The 16,626-nt window shown below is 51.0% G+C and overlaps 1 protein-coding gene across 2 annotated transcripts; it reads left to right on the forward strand.

The window, feature by feature from the left end:
• Positions 1-48: 48 nt before the first annotated feature.
• On the forward strand, positions 49-15,595 carry Lhx2 (LIM homeobox 2). Of its 2 annotated transcripts, XM_035447127.1 has the most exons (6): positions 49-129; positions 1,548-1,580; positions 1,621-1,823; positions 2,760-3,167; positions 8,258-8,456; positions 15,264-15,595. In XM_035447127.1, the coding sequence occupies exons 1-6, from the start codon at positions 49-51 to the stop codon at positions 15,549-15,551; spliced, it is 1,212 nt and encodes a 403-aa protein (XP_035303018.1). In that variant the 3' UTR covers positions 15,552-15,595. The 2 variants fall into 2 exon arrangements, with proteins under 2 accessions (XP_035303018.1, XP_027279456.1); XM_027423655.2 differs by lacking the exon at positions 1,548-1,580 and having other exon boundaries at positions 49-168; positions 2,760-3,163; positions 8,251-8,456.
• Positions 15,596-16,626: the final 1,031 nt, after the last annotated feature.

The raw sequence follows: 16,626 nt of genomic DNA on the forward strand, positions 1-16,626 counted from the left end.
GGGGGGCAAGCCCTTCCTCGGGGCAGCCGCGTCCCCGGTCCCGCCACGATGCTGTTCCACAGTCTGTCGGGCCCCGAGGTGCACGGGGTCATCGACGAGATGGACCGCAGGGCCAAGAGCGAGGCTCCGGCCATCAGCTCCGCCATCGACCGCGGCGACACGGAGACGGTAGGCGCGCGGCTATGGAGTTGGGACTGAGAGCTGGGACCTGCTGAGGCCGGCCAGCGCCTCTGCTCCCCGAAGTTTGGGGAGAGTCCTTCGAGACGCACTGGACCGAGGCTGGGATCCTCGGTTAGGGTTCGAGGCCCGGGGGCTCCAGGCTCGGCGGAACCTTCTGGGGCGGAGAGGGAGTCAAACTTGAAACCCAGATCTGGACCCCGAGGGTGGAGGAGATCTTTGCTCCAGAAGTGGAAACCCAAGGCCATCCTCTTCTCCCCTGGCCAGGCGCTTCAGTCTACAGTCCTGTTTTTTCCCCACTCGGCTGCTGGCACTGCCGCTGGCGCCTCAGGAAAAGGGAGAACCGGTAGGAGCCCTGTGGCTCTAGCTGGCTTGCGTCGCTTTCAGTCTCCTGGCAATCGGGCTCTCTCCCTACCTCAGTTTCAGGGCCCTGGGACTTCTGGACTAGCAATTTTCGTTGATCGTATCCATGCGCTCCTGGCCGGCCAAATTTGGCCAGGCAATGGTTCGGAGTTCAGGCTCCGGCCTGGCTCCTACCGCCGACAGAGACTCCATTAGGTTTTCTGTACCTGGCTCCGCCATCCCGGCCCCAAATAGCCTCCCCCGGGGCCAGGCTAGCAGACGCTGCCTAAGCAGCGGCTGCAAAGTGACCTTTAGAGACCGAGGAGGTGGGAAGCCTGGCCCAAGCTTCTCCCTTCTAGAGCGAGCGCCACAGCTCAGTGACCTCCCGGTTTCCCCTGAGCTCTTCTTCCTGGATAAATCCCGCTCTGCTCCTCAGTTTGGTCAGGAAAAGATTCGGATTGGGCCTGCCTTGCACCCTCTTGGAAGGTGGCCCTATTTCCCACTTACCCTTCTCCCAAGACGTAAGTAGGACCCAGCTGGTGTGGTAGAGGAACCAGAAGTTGCTGGACCTGCCTGGCTGAAGCTTTGGTTTAAGGACCCAGGGACTACTGAGGCTTGGAGCCAGGAACACTGCTGCCTTTCTGAAGAGTGATGTGTGTGCAGCGAGATTTTGAATACTCATCTTACTTTACCCCTTACCTCTTTCCTGGGGCCCAGCGCTTTTAATAAACAGTTTGAAGAATTCCCTTGGAGTGCTTACTGGAAGAGCCCCCTTTATCCTAATACTTAAAAGCAACGGGGACATTCGGGACCAAGGGCAGGAGGGCAGGAATAGAGAGACCTAAGGCCTGAGAGCAATTTAGAACTGGAAACTGGGACTGCTGGCTTTACTCGGTGATTGTCTGGAGCTGAGCTGCGCAGCTTGGGCCCTTAGCTGCTCAGATTGGGCCTGTTAGATGAAGAAAATGGGCTGCCCTTCCAGACTCCCTCTGGGCGAATTTCAAGGCTAGTCCGGGCCAGTAAAGAAGCTCAGGGAGGGTTTTCTTGGTGGGAGAGGGGCTGTAGGCTGCGGCTTAGTGTTCTGTCTTCCTCCTTTTGTAGACCATGCCATCCATCAGCAGTGACCGAGCTGCGTTGTGTGCTGGCTGTGGGGGCAAGATCTCTGACAGATACTACCTGCTGGCCGTGGACAAGCAGTGGCACATGCGCTGCCTCAAGTGCTGTGAATGCAAGCTCAACCTGGAGTCTGAGCTCACCTGCTTCAGCAAGGATGGAAGCATCTACTGTAAAGAAGACTACTACAGGTAGATCTTACCCAGACCCCGCGGGCCTCCGGGGACCTGAACCTCCTTTCTTTCCCTCCCAGCAGAGGTTGCCCTACCAAGACTCTCACTCTTCAAGCCAGCACCAACCAAATTTGGTGACAACTTTCTACATTAGCAATTTGAGGCACTCTTGGAAAGAATCGTGAGGTTTAGGAACAGAAAAGCTGAAGTGAGCCCCCTCTCTGAGTTTAGGATGCTCAAAAACTCAGCTTGGGTGGTGGAGGTCTTCACACTTTTTTCCCTTTTGAAGTTTCTTGACTCAACCAGGAGGGATAGAAATAAACACCCCAAGACTCTGGCGGCCTGACTGATATGAAACAAAGTTAGAGGGAGAGGAGTGTAGTGCAGCAGTTCTGGGTCTTTGGGGGTGGCGGTGGTAATAAAAGTTGGCCAAGGTTAAAGAGTAAGAGCCAAGGTCCCTCTTTCTTCTCCCCAGCTTTAGAGTTAGGGTCTATTTACATATTCTTTCTGTGTGTCTCTGTCTCTATTTCTTTCTTTCCCCATCTCTGTTTATTCCAAATTACAGCGGTGTGTAGGATTCCCAGGTGCTGGTCTGGAGGGCAGGGGCAAGGGTTGAGGAAGGGGTAAGTGAGGGAATTTCTCCCCATTCTAAGTAAAGTCTTTTGTAAGACTTGCTCACATTCTGAATACAGTAGAATCTCTTGTGGGTGTGAAGATGGTTAAGGGAAACTATTTCAGATAGGGCCAGGCCAGCCCTGGGTTAAAATCTAGTTCCCTCTCTACTAATTCTCTCAGTCAGGTCTAGGCTGTCCATCTTGAGGAGGGTACCCCCCCCCCCGCCCCAGTGGCAGCAGCAACACCTGGAGCCTGGAGGAGGAGTACAGGGATATGGGGGATATGGGGGAGATATCCAACCATTTGTCCCCACAGCCCCTCCCTCCTTGGTCCCCACAGGCGGTTCTCTGTGCAGCGCTGTGCCCGCTGCCACCTGGGCATCTCAGCCTCAGAGATGGTGATGCGTGCTCGGGACTTGGTTTATCACCTCAATTGCTTCACATGCACCACGTGTAACAAGATGCTGACCACCGGCGACCACTTCGGCATGAAGGACAGCCTGGTCTATTGCCGCTTGCACTTCGAGGCACTGCTGCAGGGTGAATACCCGGCACACTTTAACCATGCCGACGTGGCGGCGGCCGCAGCGGCAGCCGCAGCGGCTAAGAGTGCAGGATTGGGCGCAGCCGGGGCTAACCCACTGGGTCTTCCCTACTACAACGGTGTGGGCACTGTGCAGAAAGGGAGGCCGAGAAAGCGCAAGAGTCCTGGACCCGGGGCGGATCTGGCAGCCTACAATGCCGGTGAGTGTAAAACCGTCTGAAAGCCTTGGCCGCGTTGTGGGAAAGATTTCAGTGTGCTTGGCTTACAGCGGATACTCTGGCCCCTGACTTTCCAGGCCCTACGCATCAGGGTGCCTGGTAGAAGGGACTTTTTAGCCCTATGATTTCTAGCCGGTGCTCCTTAGACTGAAGTGTTAGGTGAGAATGTATTAGTTCATTGGTGATCCAGGTGCAGGACCTTGTCGCAGAGAAATTGTATTTTGGAGACTCCTTTGGTTTGCCTAGCGCGCTTTGCTGTGCGGGAAAGAAAGCAAGGTTGCGCCGACAACAAACAGGCTCCGAGTGGCAGAGGGTAGGGAAACTACCAGAGCTAGGCTGCCAGGGTCCCAAGAGAAAAGGCTGGCGGCGGCTGAGGGCACTATTGGGTTTGGCTTGAAGCCGGGTCATATGGAATGTCCCCAGGGCAGCAGGCTTAGAGCGGTTACTCCTTCTGTCCAGCAGGATCCTTGGGCACCACCAGGTCTCTGAGATTTCCTTTCCCCTGCTAGCAGGCAGCTCTTGCCCAAGAAGCTGGAGCCAGAGAATCCTCCCAGTGGGCTGCAGGGGTCTCAATTCGCATTTCTTTGAAGTGCGGGCCTTTCCTGAGAGGCTCTTTCGTACCCCCTCACCAATCCCGGCTCTGGACAGTGGTGGAGGTTCTAAGGCCCTGACCCATCGCCTGACCACAGGGCGGGGGAAGGTTTAGGACTCGCCTGGCTTCCAAACTAGTTTATTCGCAGTTTTCCCCCTCTTAAGTTTGTAACAACAAATCGACTGCTGAGATTTTTTTCTCCCTCCCTTTCCCTCTAGTCTAAAGCACAAGATGGGGTGTGTGTGTGTGGGGGGGGTGTGCAAACCAAAACAAACCCAAGGCTGTAGAGTGCCTGCGGTGAGGAAGGAAGAAGTCAGGGTCGTTAGGATTTTCAATAGTCTGAACTGCTTAGGGAGGGAATGGAGAACAAGTGGAGTAGGTCCTTTTTCCGCTCCAACGAAATTGCTGTATAGAGGGTCCTGGGACCGATTGGGGAGCGGGAAATGTAACCCCCGGTTGGATGAATGGTAAAGTTGGTTCAACCATTTAAAATTTGTCGAAAGTACTGGTATAGATGCCATTCTTTAGAGCTCACATCCTCATCAGTCAAGCCCTAAAATAAAGAGTAGATCCGGCGCAGGCCCATTTCTACCCAAACCCAGCGGCCTCTATCAGGAGTGTCAGCCCCCTAAGAAAGCGTGTGAGTCTGCTTCAGGGTCCCTGGTGTGTGTGTGTGGTCTGATTTTTTCTTTTTTTAACACACCAGGTTAGCACCCAGTTGTGATTGTGCGAAAAGAGTGAGGTGTTTCGAGATTTAATTTTGTTTTTTGTTGCTCAGCCTAATCCTTCCCAGGAGGCAGCGGGAAGATGTGGCTGGTAGCTGGGTTCCGGAGAGGCCTCTTTGCTACCACATTTTCCTCATTGGCCCCCACACTCTTTCCTGTCCGTCCTTTCTGTTCTTTTCTTTCCGCCTCTGTGTTTCTCAGTTTGTCTGTTCCTCTTGCGTACGCGGGTCTCCGACCTTGGCCCGCCTGGACTTTCAGTCCTGGGAGGAGCGGCGCTCGGCCCACAGGCAGTGGCTGTGCGGCTCACTTATTCGGGGCTCCCGGGACTAAGCTGGGAAGCGAAAGTGACTCTTTTTGTTTGCTGGATCCAGCCAGGCTTCCCCAGACCTGTCTTTTGCCTCCTTCGTCTTCTCCGGGCGCTGGCCGGAGAGAAGTGGCTGCAGTGTGCGCCGTGGGGCAGCTGGGGCTGTAACGCGGAACCTGGTGGGTGAGGCTGTGGGCTGTGTGTGGGGGCAAGCGCGTGTGGAAGGGGAGCGCGTGCTTCTGATCGCGAAGACACCAGTGTGCTTGTGTAAGCGCCTGGCACCTAGGGGCCAGACATAGAGACACTTTGCAAACCCGTGCTCCAGGAGACTGTCTTGCCAAGGGAGGTGGAGCTGGGCGCTTGGTGGGAAGGGGTGCAGCGGGGGTTACTGGGCCCGGGGCTCCAGGAGAGGGGAACCAGGCTTTGGGTCGCAGGGTCGCAAAGTCCTTCGGGGCGGGAGCCGCGGCCGCCCTCCTCCCGTGGCCAGAGGCAGGATACAAATCTTCCCGAACCCAGAGTAGGGCTGTCGGTCGGGCGGGCGGGGTGCGCGATCGGTGGCCGGAGCCCGCTAGGGGCCCCGGGCGTGCACTTTGAGGCGCTATTTGCGCGATACCGCCGCCGGAGTCGGGAACATACCTGCTAGTGGGCCTGACCTGCCCAAGCCCCAGCTCTGTGTGCGTGTGTGTGCGTGTGTGTGTGTGTGTGTGTGTGTGTGTGTGTGTGTGTGTGTGTGTGTGTTTGTGTGTGTGCGCGCGCGCGCGCCTGGCAGCGTAATTACTGATTTGATTCCAATCCATTATTTAGACAATTGAACCTACAGTCTCGTCTTTAGTAAAATGAGGCGAAGTCAGATTTGATTACAGGTTCAGTCCCAGCGACAAGAGCTCGAAACCCGATGGGTTAATAACAGATCACGAGTAAATTATTCATGATTTTACGAGCTCTTTAGCTCCATTGAATCGGCCTAATTGAGAGGAAAAAAGGGGGGGGGAAGCCCTGGTCCTCCCCCCTCCTCTCAGCCCCTCGCTCCTCCCGAGACTCGATCTTGGGGAATCCCCACACAGCCCCGGGCTTTAGGGGTGTGTGTGAGGTGTATCTGGGCAAGGGCGCCTCCTCTGCAGTCCTGCATCTTTCTGCTCCAACCCCAGTCTCACCGCCCGCAGGGCCTTGCCCTGGCCACCCTTGGGCCGCTCCTCAGCTCTTCTCTTCAGGCTCGACTTCCTAGCCAATGGTCGTTTGGAAAAGTCTTCTCCTTAGGGTGCTTGTCTCCTTGAGCCCCGGGATTAGTTCTGTCACGAGGATTCCCCACCACATATCCCCCTTATTTCCGGGACTCCCCATTCATCGCCCCCCTCCCCCGTGTCGCCACAGCTTTCTCCCTTTTCTTTCTCTATTTCCCAACTCCTTTCCCTTGGCTCTGTCCATCTTCCCGCCCCTCCCCCTTCCATTCTCTAGCTTTCTATCTCTGTCATCTCTGTCCTCCCTCCCTCCCTCCTTCCCTCCCTCCCTCCTCTCGGTACCACCTTCCCCCACAGTAAGCTCAGGGCACCTCCCTTGGGCCTACAGGGCGCCAGGGTCCCCACGGAGCTCATTAACAGCAGTGAGGCCCAGGTGGGGGCTGGGCAGAGGGAGGAGCCCAGAGATTCTCGGTGGGGGAGGCTGCCCCACCCCAGCAGAACGGAGGACTGGGAGAAAGGAGAGGTTCCATTTACTGAGTGGGCTTAGTGGGGCTGGCTAGCGGGAGTCATAGTGTGATCCCCTTTAAATTCTTCAGTCTTGGTGTTCTGGATGGGAACATTGGTTGGAGGAGGAGGGGGCATCTGGATGCTTTGATACACGTGCATATACACCCTGATACAGTGTCACCCCTGGCTTACAGCTTCAAACTTAGAAGTAGGACCCAAATCGTTTGAGTTTTTCCACAGAGGCAGTGGCATTTGGGCAAAGGGCGAGGGAGGTCCCGGATGGTGCATCCTGGGTAGTATTGTCAGGATAGCCACTAAATTCTGAATTGGAGGCAAAATTTTAGGAATGTCCTGAGCAGCATATAAGCCTTAGATAAAATTTTAGTATATTTTGGCCCATGCAGTCTTTGGGACATATCAAAAATTATCTGTTATTTATCAGAAATTCAAATCAAACTGGACTCCATTTACATTTATTTGCTAATTTTGACACCTCTATTCTAGGCATGCACTATGGTGAAAGATACCTTCCCGGTTCCTTAAAGAAGGGGTGACAGGATGAAATGGGAGCTACTGAGGGTTTCTGTGTGTCCTAATCAGCTGAACAGTTACTGACCCAAAGTTTCTAACCCCTCCCCAACCAAGAGCCCTTCCCAGGCCCCAGAAAGCTCCTTGGGGTGGGACAGGTTCCCCAAAGAGCCAGACTTTATCTCTCCTCCCCTGGAGGTGTTCCAGCAGGAAACAGGGGGACCAAGTGTTGACTGGGGGGGGGGGGCTCAGCCTTCACTAGTGTGTGAGAGTGACTTCCTTTCCTTGGCTTTAGTTTCCTCCCCTCTAAAGTGGGAACACATCTAAAGTCAGAGCGTAAGGTAGGCATCTAATTATGTTGCCATCTTCCTCCAACTTCTTCCCTTTCCAGTAAGATCCTACTTACTGTGCTGTCTCTGAGGCAGCTGAGCTTCTCCTGACTCCCCTAGACCCCAATTTGCTTCTACAAAACTGGGAACAGCTCACAGGACAGTCCTGAAGATTAAATACAAAATGCAATTCCAAACTGTAGGCTTGGTGCTGGAGGCCCAGGAGCATACTCAGTCCTTTGGGGAGGGAAAGTTGATGGAAATGGAATGAAATTGAAGCTGTTAGTTAGCAACTTCTGGGTACTAAGGGTTTTCCTTGGCGGGTGCTTGGGAAACAAAAGAGTGCAGGCCCACAAACTCTATCAGAGGCTAAGAGGCAAGCTTGCTGGCTTCTCTTTGTGAGCCACAGTCTCAACATCTGTAAAAAGAGTTGCTTTAAGTGTCCAGCAGCTGTGCGCTTGCAAAGAAAGCCTTTTAGGGGCCAGCAAGCTGGCTCATTGGGTCGAGGGGCTTGCTGCCAAGTTCATAGAACCTGAGTTAAATCCCCAGAGCCTTCCCCCACCCACACACAACATAAATACACATAAAAGATAGAGAAAGCCTTTTAGTTCAGCATCTGGAATCCCAAAAGCCATCAACAAGTTTCCACTGCTGCAACTTTTGCAACATGATGGCGTCTGGGTGTTTTGTTTTTCCAAGAATTGGGTTTGAACCCACTGTTTCCTAAGCAGATCACATTTTCAGAGAGCTTCATTTTCTCCATATCCTCATTTCAGTGTTACGGATGCGCACACAGGGCTCCCTGACTAGGTATGTTTGTCAGTGGCGGTGAGGGTGTGGACTCAGACCTGGTGGACCAGGCAGAGTCAGGAAACTCACCTGCGGCTTCTGCGTCCCCTTTCCCAGCGCTGAGCTGTAATGAGAACGACGCTGAACACCTGGATCGTGACCAGCCCTACCCCAGCAGCCAAAAGACAAAGCGCATGCGCACCTCCTTCAAGCACCACCAGCTTCGGACAATGAAGTCTTACTTTGCCATTAACCACAATCCCGATGCCAAGGACTTGAAGCAGCTCGCGCAAAAGACCGGCCTCACCAAAAGAGTCCTCCAGGTCAGCTGGGCCGGGGTGGGGGCGTATGCAGCTGCCAGGACCTGAGGCAGAACCTCACACAGAGCAGGACTTTGGAAGAACCTTCTGTCTGTCTGCCTTCAGCCTTTTCCTCCCTTTGTAGTCTGTCTTAGATTGTCAACCTTGTTGCCTGCTGTCACATATTCCTTATTTTCATCCTCATTTTTTCTGTGTGGCCCTCTGTCTCCATGCTTGATCTTTCTTTCTGTAAACCATTCTTAGTTACCACCTATTACTCAAAACTCTCCAGTTTGCTCTAGTTTTCAAGAGTTTCAGGTGAACCTAAAACCCTCTTGCTTTGTCCCCACCCAAGGGATGGTTAGTGGCACAAGTTGTCCTCTCTTGCCTCTTGCCTCCATTCATTCTTTTCTTTATTGAATTTTCTTCTGGCAGCTCAAATTTATATCCTGGGCTGTTGTTTGTTTTATGTTGTCCATCTCCCAGACTTTCCAGGAATGGAGGTTTGGTGGTGTGCCTATAGATCTGCTGGGTGTAGAGGACGGGGGAGGTGGGGGCTGGCCGAGGCCCAGGAGGGGAGGTGGCTTAGTGCTTTTGGGACCAATGGAATTTTAAGGGTGCTTTCTGGATTGCAGGACCTGGAACTTTAATGGGATTTCCACACACCCAAAGATGTTGAGAACTGTAGTCTGGGGCCCAAACATGTGGCACCATGTGGGGACAACAAATTTCAAATTTTCTGCTCTTCTGATACTCATACCCAGAGCTAGACAAACCTCTTAAGTCTCCTGGGCCTCAATTTACTCTATGTAAAATGCACAGAAGTCACCCACCCATGCCACAGGTGTGGGGGGGTGCTACTGGGGTGTTGCAGGTGACAAATGAATTAACATGCTTTATGCTCAATAGATGCTAGTTAAGGATAACATTTAGTTTTGTGATTAACTCTGAACAGTCCTAGTTGTTAGACCTCACTTATCCCATCATACAAGGCAGAACACCCCCGCACTCCCCAACCCCCCCCCGGCTTAAGAGAAAGAAGTTTAACCACCCCCCCCAAAAAAAACCAAAACACAAAAATCTGCAAGACTATGTAACCTGAATGTGTTGTCATAGGTCCTGGGATTGAAGTCCAGGCCACCGTGGTCCTGGAGATCAAAGCTGAGAGGTTGACACTGAGGAAGTGACAAATCAGAAGGCTTGTGCAGCCTGTCCTAAGAAAGGAAAACAAAATGAAACAAAACTCATGGGGTTGGCGGTGGTGGCGGTGGTGGTGACAACAGCTGGCTGTGATTGTGACACAGATCTCAGTGATCTGTAGATCATGTTGGCGCCTAGAGTCCTGTGGGTGCCTGGGCAGTCTCTGGGCACCCCTGCAGCATTGGGCTCTGGGAACAGGTAGTGTAGTGAAGGAGATACAGGACATCCAAAGGCACACATACTGTAGTCTTTGGTTCCCCAGGCCTGGATTCTGGGGAACACCTGCGGCTTGAATTTCCTTCAGACTTTTCTGTCTTTGGGCTAGGTCTGAGATCCTCCGTGGACACCTCCTGCTGCCCCTCCCTGCTGTCCCAGGCCCTACTTCCTTTAGTTCAGGGCCAGCCTGAACTGAGGACTTTTCTCTGGTTAGTAGTTTAACTCTTTACAGATTCTTTGTGGGATACTGGAAATGGGGGAGATCTGGAGTTCAGAAAAACTTGGCCTCAGAACCACCCCCGGTTTATTTTACCTGCTGTGTGTCTTGGACAAATTAGTTACCTCCTCTGAGCCATAGCTTTCCCATTTGTAAAAGGTTACCAAGTAGGGCACATCTCTCTCCCAGCTGTCTAGGTTAAATGAAAGTTCACAGTTCAGTCTTCATACAGAGGGTCTGATCCTGTTGGCCTGCAGGCAGAAGGAGGATTTACAGTTTAGCTGTCTGTTACTCTTTCATCTGACTGAGTATCTCCTGGTGCTAGGTGCTAGAACACTTGGAGGAACTGGCCTTGATGCCATTCACCTGTTGGATATAGACAGACAAGCACACAGTTTCCCCTGAGTGTAATCAGTGTGTGTGTGTGTGGGGGGGGGCACTGCACATGAGTGTGTGTGTGTGGGGACACTATCACAGTGTGTGTGGGGGACTGCACATCAGTGTGTGGGGGGACACTATGCACTCCATGTTAAAGTTACCCCTCTGCACAGTGCATATGAGTATATGATGGTCCCGAAAGCCACCCTTTGCTGGTGACCATCCAGCCAACCACAGAGTATCCTCTCCTTTGAGCCACCTAGGTTCACTCAGGACATGTAGGCTAGGGGAGGATCTCTCTTCCTGCCAGACATCAATCAATCTTCTGTGCAAATCCTTTCTGTTCCCTAAGAGCCTAACTGGTCATGATTGCAAATCGTCTTTCTGGCTGTGCATCTCTCTCTTCTTCATCTTTCCTGTCTGCTTTACAGTTGAGATTTTAAGACTCAGCAAGATATAGTGACTTGCTGTGAAATACAAAACCTGGGCACTGGCAGGGTAGAACGTCTCACCATCACCCTGACTATCAATGGGATCTGGGCTGGGAGTTATTTGGGGTGAGATTGATTTGGGAAGTGATGGACTGGTTCATATCCCCCCTCAGTGTTTGGTACTTTAATTCTTCCTCTCTGGCCCTGAGCCTCCACCTGTGAAATCTGAAGAATAACTTACACACGGGGGAATCTGACTTTAAAAGAACATTTAAATGCCAATGGTTAAAACCATTTTTTCCTATCACTAGTTAGTTGTCATTAGCCCAGGAGAAAATTCTGAGGGGTGCAGTAATAACATGTAGGGGGGATGTTCTGAGCTGGTACAGGAAATAGTGAAGGCTTCCCTGAAGGGAAGGAGATTTATAAAATGGTCATTGTCCTGTCTCGCATTGGACAACTTCAGGGTGGACGCAGACACGCTGGGAGGGGGTTTCACAGATGACTTGCTTTGAATCTTTTGTTTCATTTCTTACAGTCAAAGGGATCCAAGCCAGGATCTTGCACATGCTAGATCTCTACCACTGAGCTCTGAAGGAGAGGCTACCCCAGCCCAGAGAGGTGGAGAAACTCCTCACTCACAACAATTTAATGACAGATCTGGGGCTACAGTTAAGAGCTCTTGAGTTCTATTCAGTGCCCATTGTTTTTAGTTCCTTTAAGAAATCTTTTTTAGCCGGGCAGTGGGGGCGCATGCCTTTAATCCCAGCACTCGGGAGGCAGAGGCAGGTGGATCTCTGTGAGTTCGAGACCAGCCTGGTCTACAAGAGCTAGTTCCAGGACAGCCTCCAAAGCCACAGAGAAACCCTGTCTCGAAAAAAAAAAATCTTTTAAACGTTCACAAAGTAATAGAACCACCATTCAGACCCATAAGACAAATAGGGAAGACATGCCACTGTGAAAACACAGGCCCAGTGATTCATAATTTTGAGGCTGTGTGGTCAGGGTGAAGGATGGGACTTAAAGGGATCTACATCTTAGTTCTGCCTCTTCCTGGCTGTGCCTTAGTCCCTACATCTGTAAACTGGCACTAATACTCAAACCTACCTTGCCGGATTACCACAATGACCATGAGCTAAGATGGACCAAACACTCAGAGCTCTGCTCAGATGGTGCCTGGTTTTATTATGGAGTAAGAATGCCCACTGTTGTTATCTTCTTCATGAACTGTAAAACCTAAGGTTCTAATTGGGTTGTTATTTGTTTTCAAAGCAGGTTCTTGTTTTTGAAATACAATCTATATCTGGATGGCCTTGAACATGATAGGTAGCTAGGATGACCTTGAACTCCTGGTCCCTCCTTCCTCTGCCTGTCGGCATGTGATACCCCATCTAGTTTATGCTGTGCAGGGGATTGAGTCCAGGTTTGATGCATACTAGGCAAGTACTCTATAGATGGAGCCAGATCCCCAGGTTTTGGGGGTGTTCTTTCTTATTCTGTAGCTCAGGCTGGCTTGTCACTCACTCTGTAGCCCCCAGAAGGCTTCAAATTCATGGCTATCCTCTTTCCTCAGCTTCCTGCATGCTAAGAGGCTGTAATTCTTCATACTTCTCTTTTGTTGTAAGACATTTCCCCAAAGCTTGGTGGAGTGGCTGTATCATGCTTCCCAGGCTATCTGGTTGACACTGGATATAACCATTGACGTGCTAAGAAATGGCATGGTATCTCTGGACATGAGGCTTTACCTTCTGATGGATTCCTTAGTGTTCCAGGATATTTGCTGGAGGGGGAGGGGCTGGCTTGTTTTGTCATCCAGGCTGTCTTGGAACTCATGATCTTGCAGTTTCCTTGCTTTTGCCTCCCAAGTGCTGGGATTACAGGCATGTGCCACCATGCCTGTCTCCCCCAGCCTTCTTGATGAAAGCAATCTGAGGAAGGAGGTTAGTGAGCAAAACAACTCCTCAGACAGTGGGAGCCTGGACAAGGGGCACACCACAATGGTGTATTTCCCCTCCCCTGGCTGAGGCACTCACTTATCTGTGTCCTGATGTTTCTGTGCCTGAGCTTGGCCTTGCTGTTTCTAAAGTATAACCCCAGAGCTACTGTGTGTAGAGAGGAGCTTGAGGCAGCTGACCAGCTAGGACTCTGGCTTTTGGAGGATGAGTAGGTGGAGCAGATCATGTATGTGCTACTCACAGCTGCCCTGGGATCCCAGCTCATCCAAACCATAAGAAGCCACAGAGATGTGGTAATGTGGTGTGTTCCAACCCACTTTCTGTTCATATAGGTAACTGAGGTAGACCCAGAGGAAAGGGACTAGTCAAAGTTCACTTGACTGGTCAATGACAGAGCCCAGCCTGTAATGCTCTTTCTACTGCCAAAGTTGCTTCATTCATCCATTCATTCACTTGCTGACCTACTCAGGGTCATATGGTAGGGAGAGCATGAACTTTTTTAATGGCAAACAGTCCTGCTTTCGATAAGCTTAGCCTTGGTGTGATCATAGGTAAGTAACTTAAATCTATAAAATGGGACTAATAATAGAAACCACATGCCTGGCTTGTCTCAGGCTTTAACCAGGGATGGTACAGGATGGCAAGGTACCTGATCCACAACACAAGTCATGTTAGCGTCATCATCTCTCATGTGAGCCCCAGCAGCAGCATTATGCATATTACCAATGTTTAATCTTCATCTTCTGTCATACAATTAGGGTTGGACAGGGCCCTGCCTTCAGCATTCTTTGGGGAGGGGACTTTTTGAAATGCCTACAGTTGGATTTTGGTGAAGCCTCACATGGACTGAGGGTTACAGTTGACTTTAGGTTTCCATTGAACAGATTCCTAGTGCCCGGGATCCTGTAAAGCTGAGAAGGCAGCTGTGAAGATGGTGTCATTGTTTACAAATGAGCTGTTGGGGCAACGCCTGGGAAATAGCTAACAGGCGGCAGCTAAGGGCTTCCAGCCTTCCCAAGGGCCTGGAGCCCCTGAGGATGAACAGTGAACCCACTCCCAGGACCCAAAGGGCTCCACTCCAGCTCCCGCCCACATGTTCAGGCCAGGACAGTGGCTGGGGAGCAGCACCAGGCCCTGGCCTTTCTCACTGCTGACCTTCATGTGACTGGGAGGAAATCTCTCTTAGCCCTGTCTCATCCATTCCCCAGCTACTCCCCAGGGCAGATGAACAGTCTCCCGCTACAGACTCTAGAGCCAGAAGGGCAGGGCTTGACTACATGGGCAATGCTGAGGGTGATCTGCCTCACACTCATCTGCTAGCCTCCCCCCACCCCAAACAGGACTGATAAGCTTTCTTTAGGCAGAGAGCTGAAATACGTGCTTTCTCCTCGAGGGGGATCTGTGTTGTGGGGAGCCAGCTTTGTTCCTCATGAAGTGGGGAATATCTCTCTCTTTCCTGCCAGACTCAGCTGCTAATTGAGCCTGAATTGTGTCAGGATGTCTGAGGGGGGCTTGAGGCCACAGGCTTCTTGCAGCTGGGGTGGTCCTGAGGGTGAAGTCAGGAGCTGGCTCATCCCACCCCTGCCAGAGACACTGGGAAGACAGGCAGATGCAGACACATCTGGAAACATGTAACTGGACAGCCTGAAGTCTTCAGAACCCCCAAGGCCCTTTGTTTTATGGGGAAATGTCTGGCTAGGGATTCTCTTACGCAGAAGGAAGTGAAGGGGCCCTGCCTTTTGGACTTTTTCCTTTGGGAGGAATAACTACCCCAATCCTCAGTAGTGACCTGGTTTTCCTGTGCCTCCTTTAAGCACTGCTTGGGCCCCTGGGTACCTCAGGGTCTCTGCATTGTTGTGGTCAGAGGGCTGGTGGGAAAAGGGTGAGTTTTATGCACATCCTTACTGATATGTACAGGGTATGTGTGTGTGATGTTCCCCAGAAAAAGTGAAAGTAAACCTTCAGTCTGTCTCCCTGGGATTCTCTGTACTCTAGGGCATGACAGATGCAACAAGAGCCATGTATTTGAACAGTTTTAGTGGTTACACTGATAAAATGAATTTTAGTATTTATTGTTTAATCAAATGTGTTCAAAATATTTTATGTCAACAGAAAAACAGTAATCTTTTCCCTTCTTTCTTTCTTGCTAAATCTTCAAGTCTCTTGTGTGCTGTCCTCCCTACACTGTCCACATTTGCCTAGTGGCATTTCAAAGTCTCAGTTTCAGTACCATGGCAAGGGGCTCAGCTCAGAAATGTCCTGGCAGGAAGAGTGACCCAATCATAGCCAGCATGAAAAATAAAATTTAATTTCATTTTTGCAAGGAGAAAATGTGGCACGGACATCCTAGACCTCCCGCTGGGCCATAGTTGGGTTGAACAGCCCAGTCCTTCCTATCTTCCCCTAACCAGTCCTTCTCTGTCGTCCCACACAGGTCTGGTTTCAGAATGCCCGGGCCAAGTTCAGACGCAACCTTTTACGGCAGGAAAACACGGGTGTGGACAAAACGTCCGATGCCACGCTGCAGACAGGGACGCCATCGGGGCCTGCCTCGGAGCTGTCCAACGCCTCGCTCAGCCCCTCCAGCACTCCCACCACCCTCACAGACTTGACTAGCCCCACCCTGCCGACTGTGACGTCAGTCTTAACTTCTGTGCCTGGCAACTTGGAGGGCCACGAGCCCCACAGCCCTTCACAAACGACTCTTACCAACCTTTTCTAATGACTCGTCACCCCCTTCCCCCCAGGTCCCCACGATTTCTTTAAAAAAGAAATTTAGTTGAATTCCAAGTGTATTTTAAAAATAGAGGCTTTGAGCAACTAACTAACCACGTTTTAGGATCTCGCCTGGAAACAGAGGGAATAAAGAATTGTGCGTCGGGCTAACGCATCGGTGTGTGCTGAGGAATTACTTGGGAGATATATGTGCAACACAACATTTGTGTCTCTGTACAGTTTTGTGGACTGAGCGAGGAAAACAACAAATAATTTAAGTTGGCTGAGAGCTTCCGTATTTTCAAAGACTGCCACGTGCCTTAGGAATACTGTTTTATCTTCATACTTTGGATGAATTGTTCGTTTTTTTCTCTCCCTCTTTTTCTCTCTGTATATTTATGACCAGAGCAAAATGTAAAAAAGAAAAAAAAACAACAAAAAAAGTTTGTTACTTTGAATAGCCCTAAGGAAAAAAAATCAACCCCCCCTCCAATGGTCGCTTTCTTGTTTTAGAATTTTAAGGTGGAAGTCTGTTCAGATATCAGAATTTGTAAAATCTAACCAGTAATAAAATCACTTATGGAAAAGACTTGGTGCTGATACTGTTTCGTGAATAAGGATGGAGAGCTCTTCTGAAGCCTAGAGACCAGTTCACCTACCTACCAAATGTTTTTGGGTTCATTTCTCTGTGTCAAGTTTGGGCTGGCTGATGGCACTCCAAAGACATCCAAGTCTTGCACTTAAAGATCGACAGTGAAGAGAGACAGCCATTAAACACTGTAATACACTAGGGTGTGTGTGTGTGTGTGTGTGTGTGTGTGTGTGTGTGTGTGTGGTATATGTGTGTGTTGTGTGTGTGTGTGTGTGTGTGTGTGTGTGTGTGTGTGTGGTATGTGTGTGTGTGGTATATGTGGTGTGTGTGTGGTTGTGTGTGTGGTGTGGTGTGTGTGTGTGTCGGGGGGTGGGCTAACATTCATGCATGCATTCATTCATTCGTTCATTCTATCTGTAGGCCCTGGAGGTCAGAGGTCCTCACTCACACCTGTCTCTTGCCCTTGGCAGGGATGAGAATGTACTCAGTG

This window comes from Cricetulus griseus, chromosome 6, assembly GCF_003668045.3.
Source record: "Cricetulus griseus strain 17A/GY chromosome 6, alternate assembly CriGri-PICRH-1.0, whole genome shotgun sequence".
Lineage (NCBI taxonomy): Eukaryota > Metazoa > Chordata > Mammalia > Rodentia > Cricetidae > Cricetulus > Cricetulus griseus.

What these genes read in the sequence shown, in the direction of transcription:
- Lhx2 (XM_027423655.2), top strand. Translation starts at nt 49, where the DNA reads ATGCTGTTCCACAGTCTGTCGGGCCCCGAGGTGCACGGGGTCATCGAC. An exon ending in TCTGGCAGCCTACAATGCCG is followed by an intron (nt 3,164 to 8,250) that starts GTGAGTGTAAAA and finishes CCCCTTTCCCAG; the next exon opens with CGCTGAGCTGTAATGAGAAC. An exon ending in TCACCAAAAGAGTCCTCCAG is followed by an intron (nt 8,457 to 15,263) that starts GTCAGCTGGGCC and finishes CGTCCCACACAG; the next exon opens with GTCTGGTTTCAGAATGCCCG.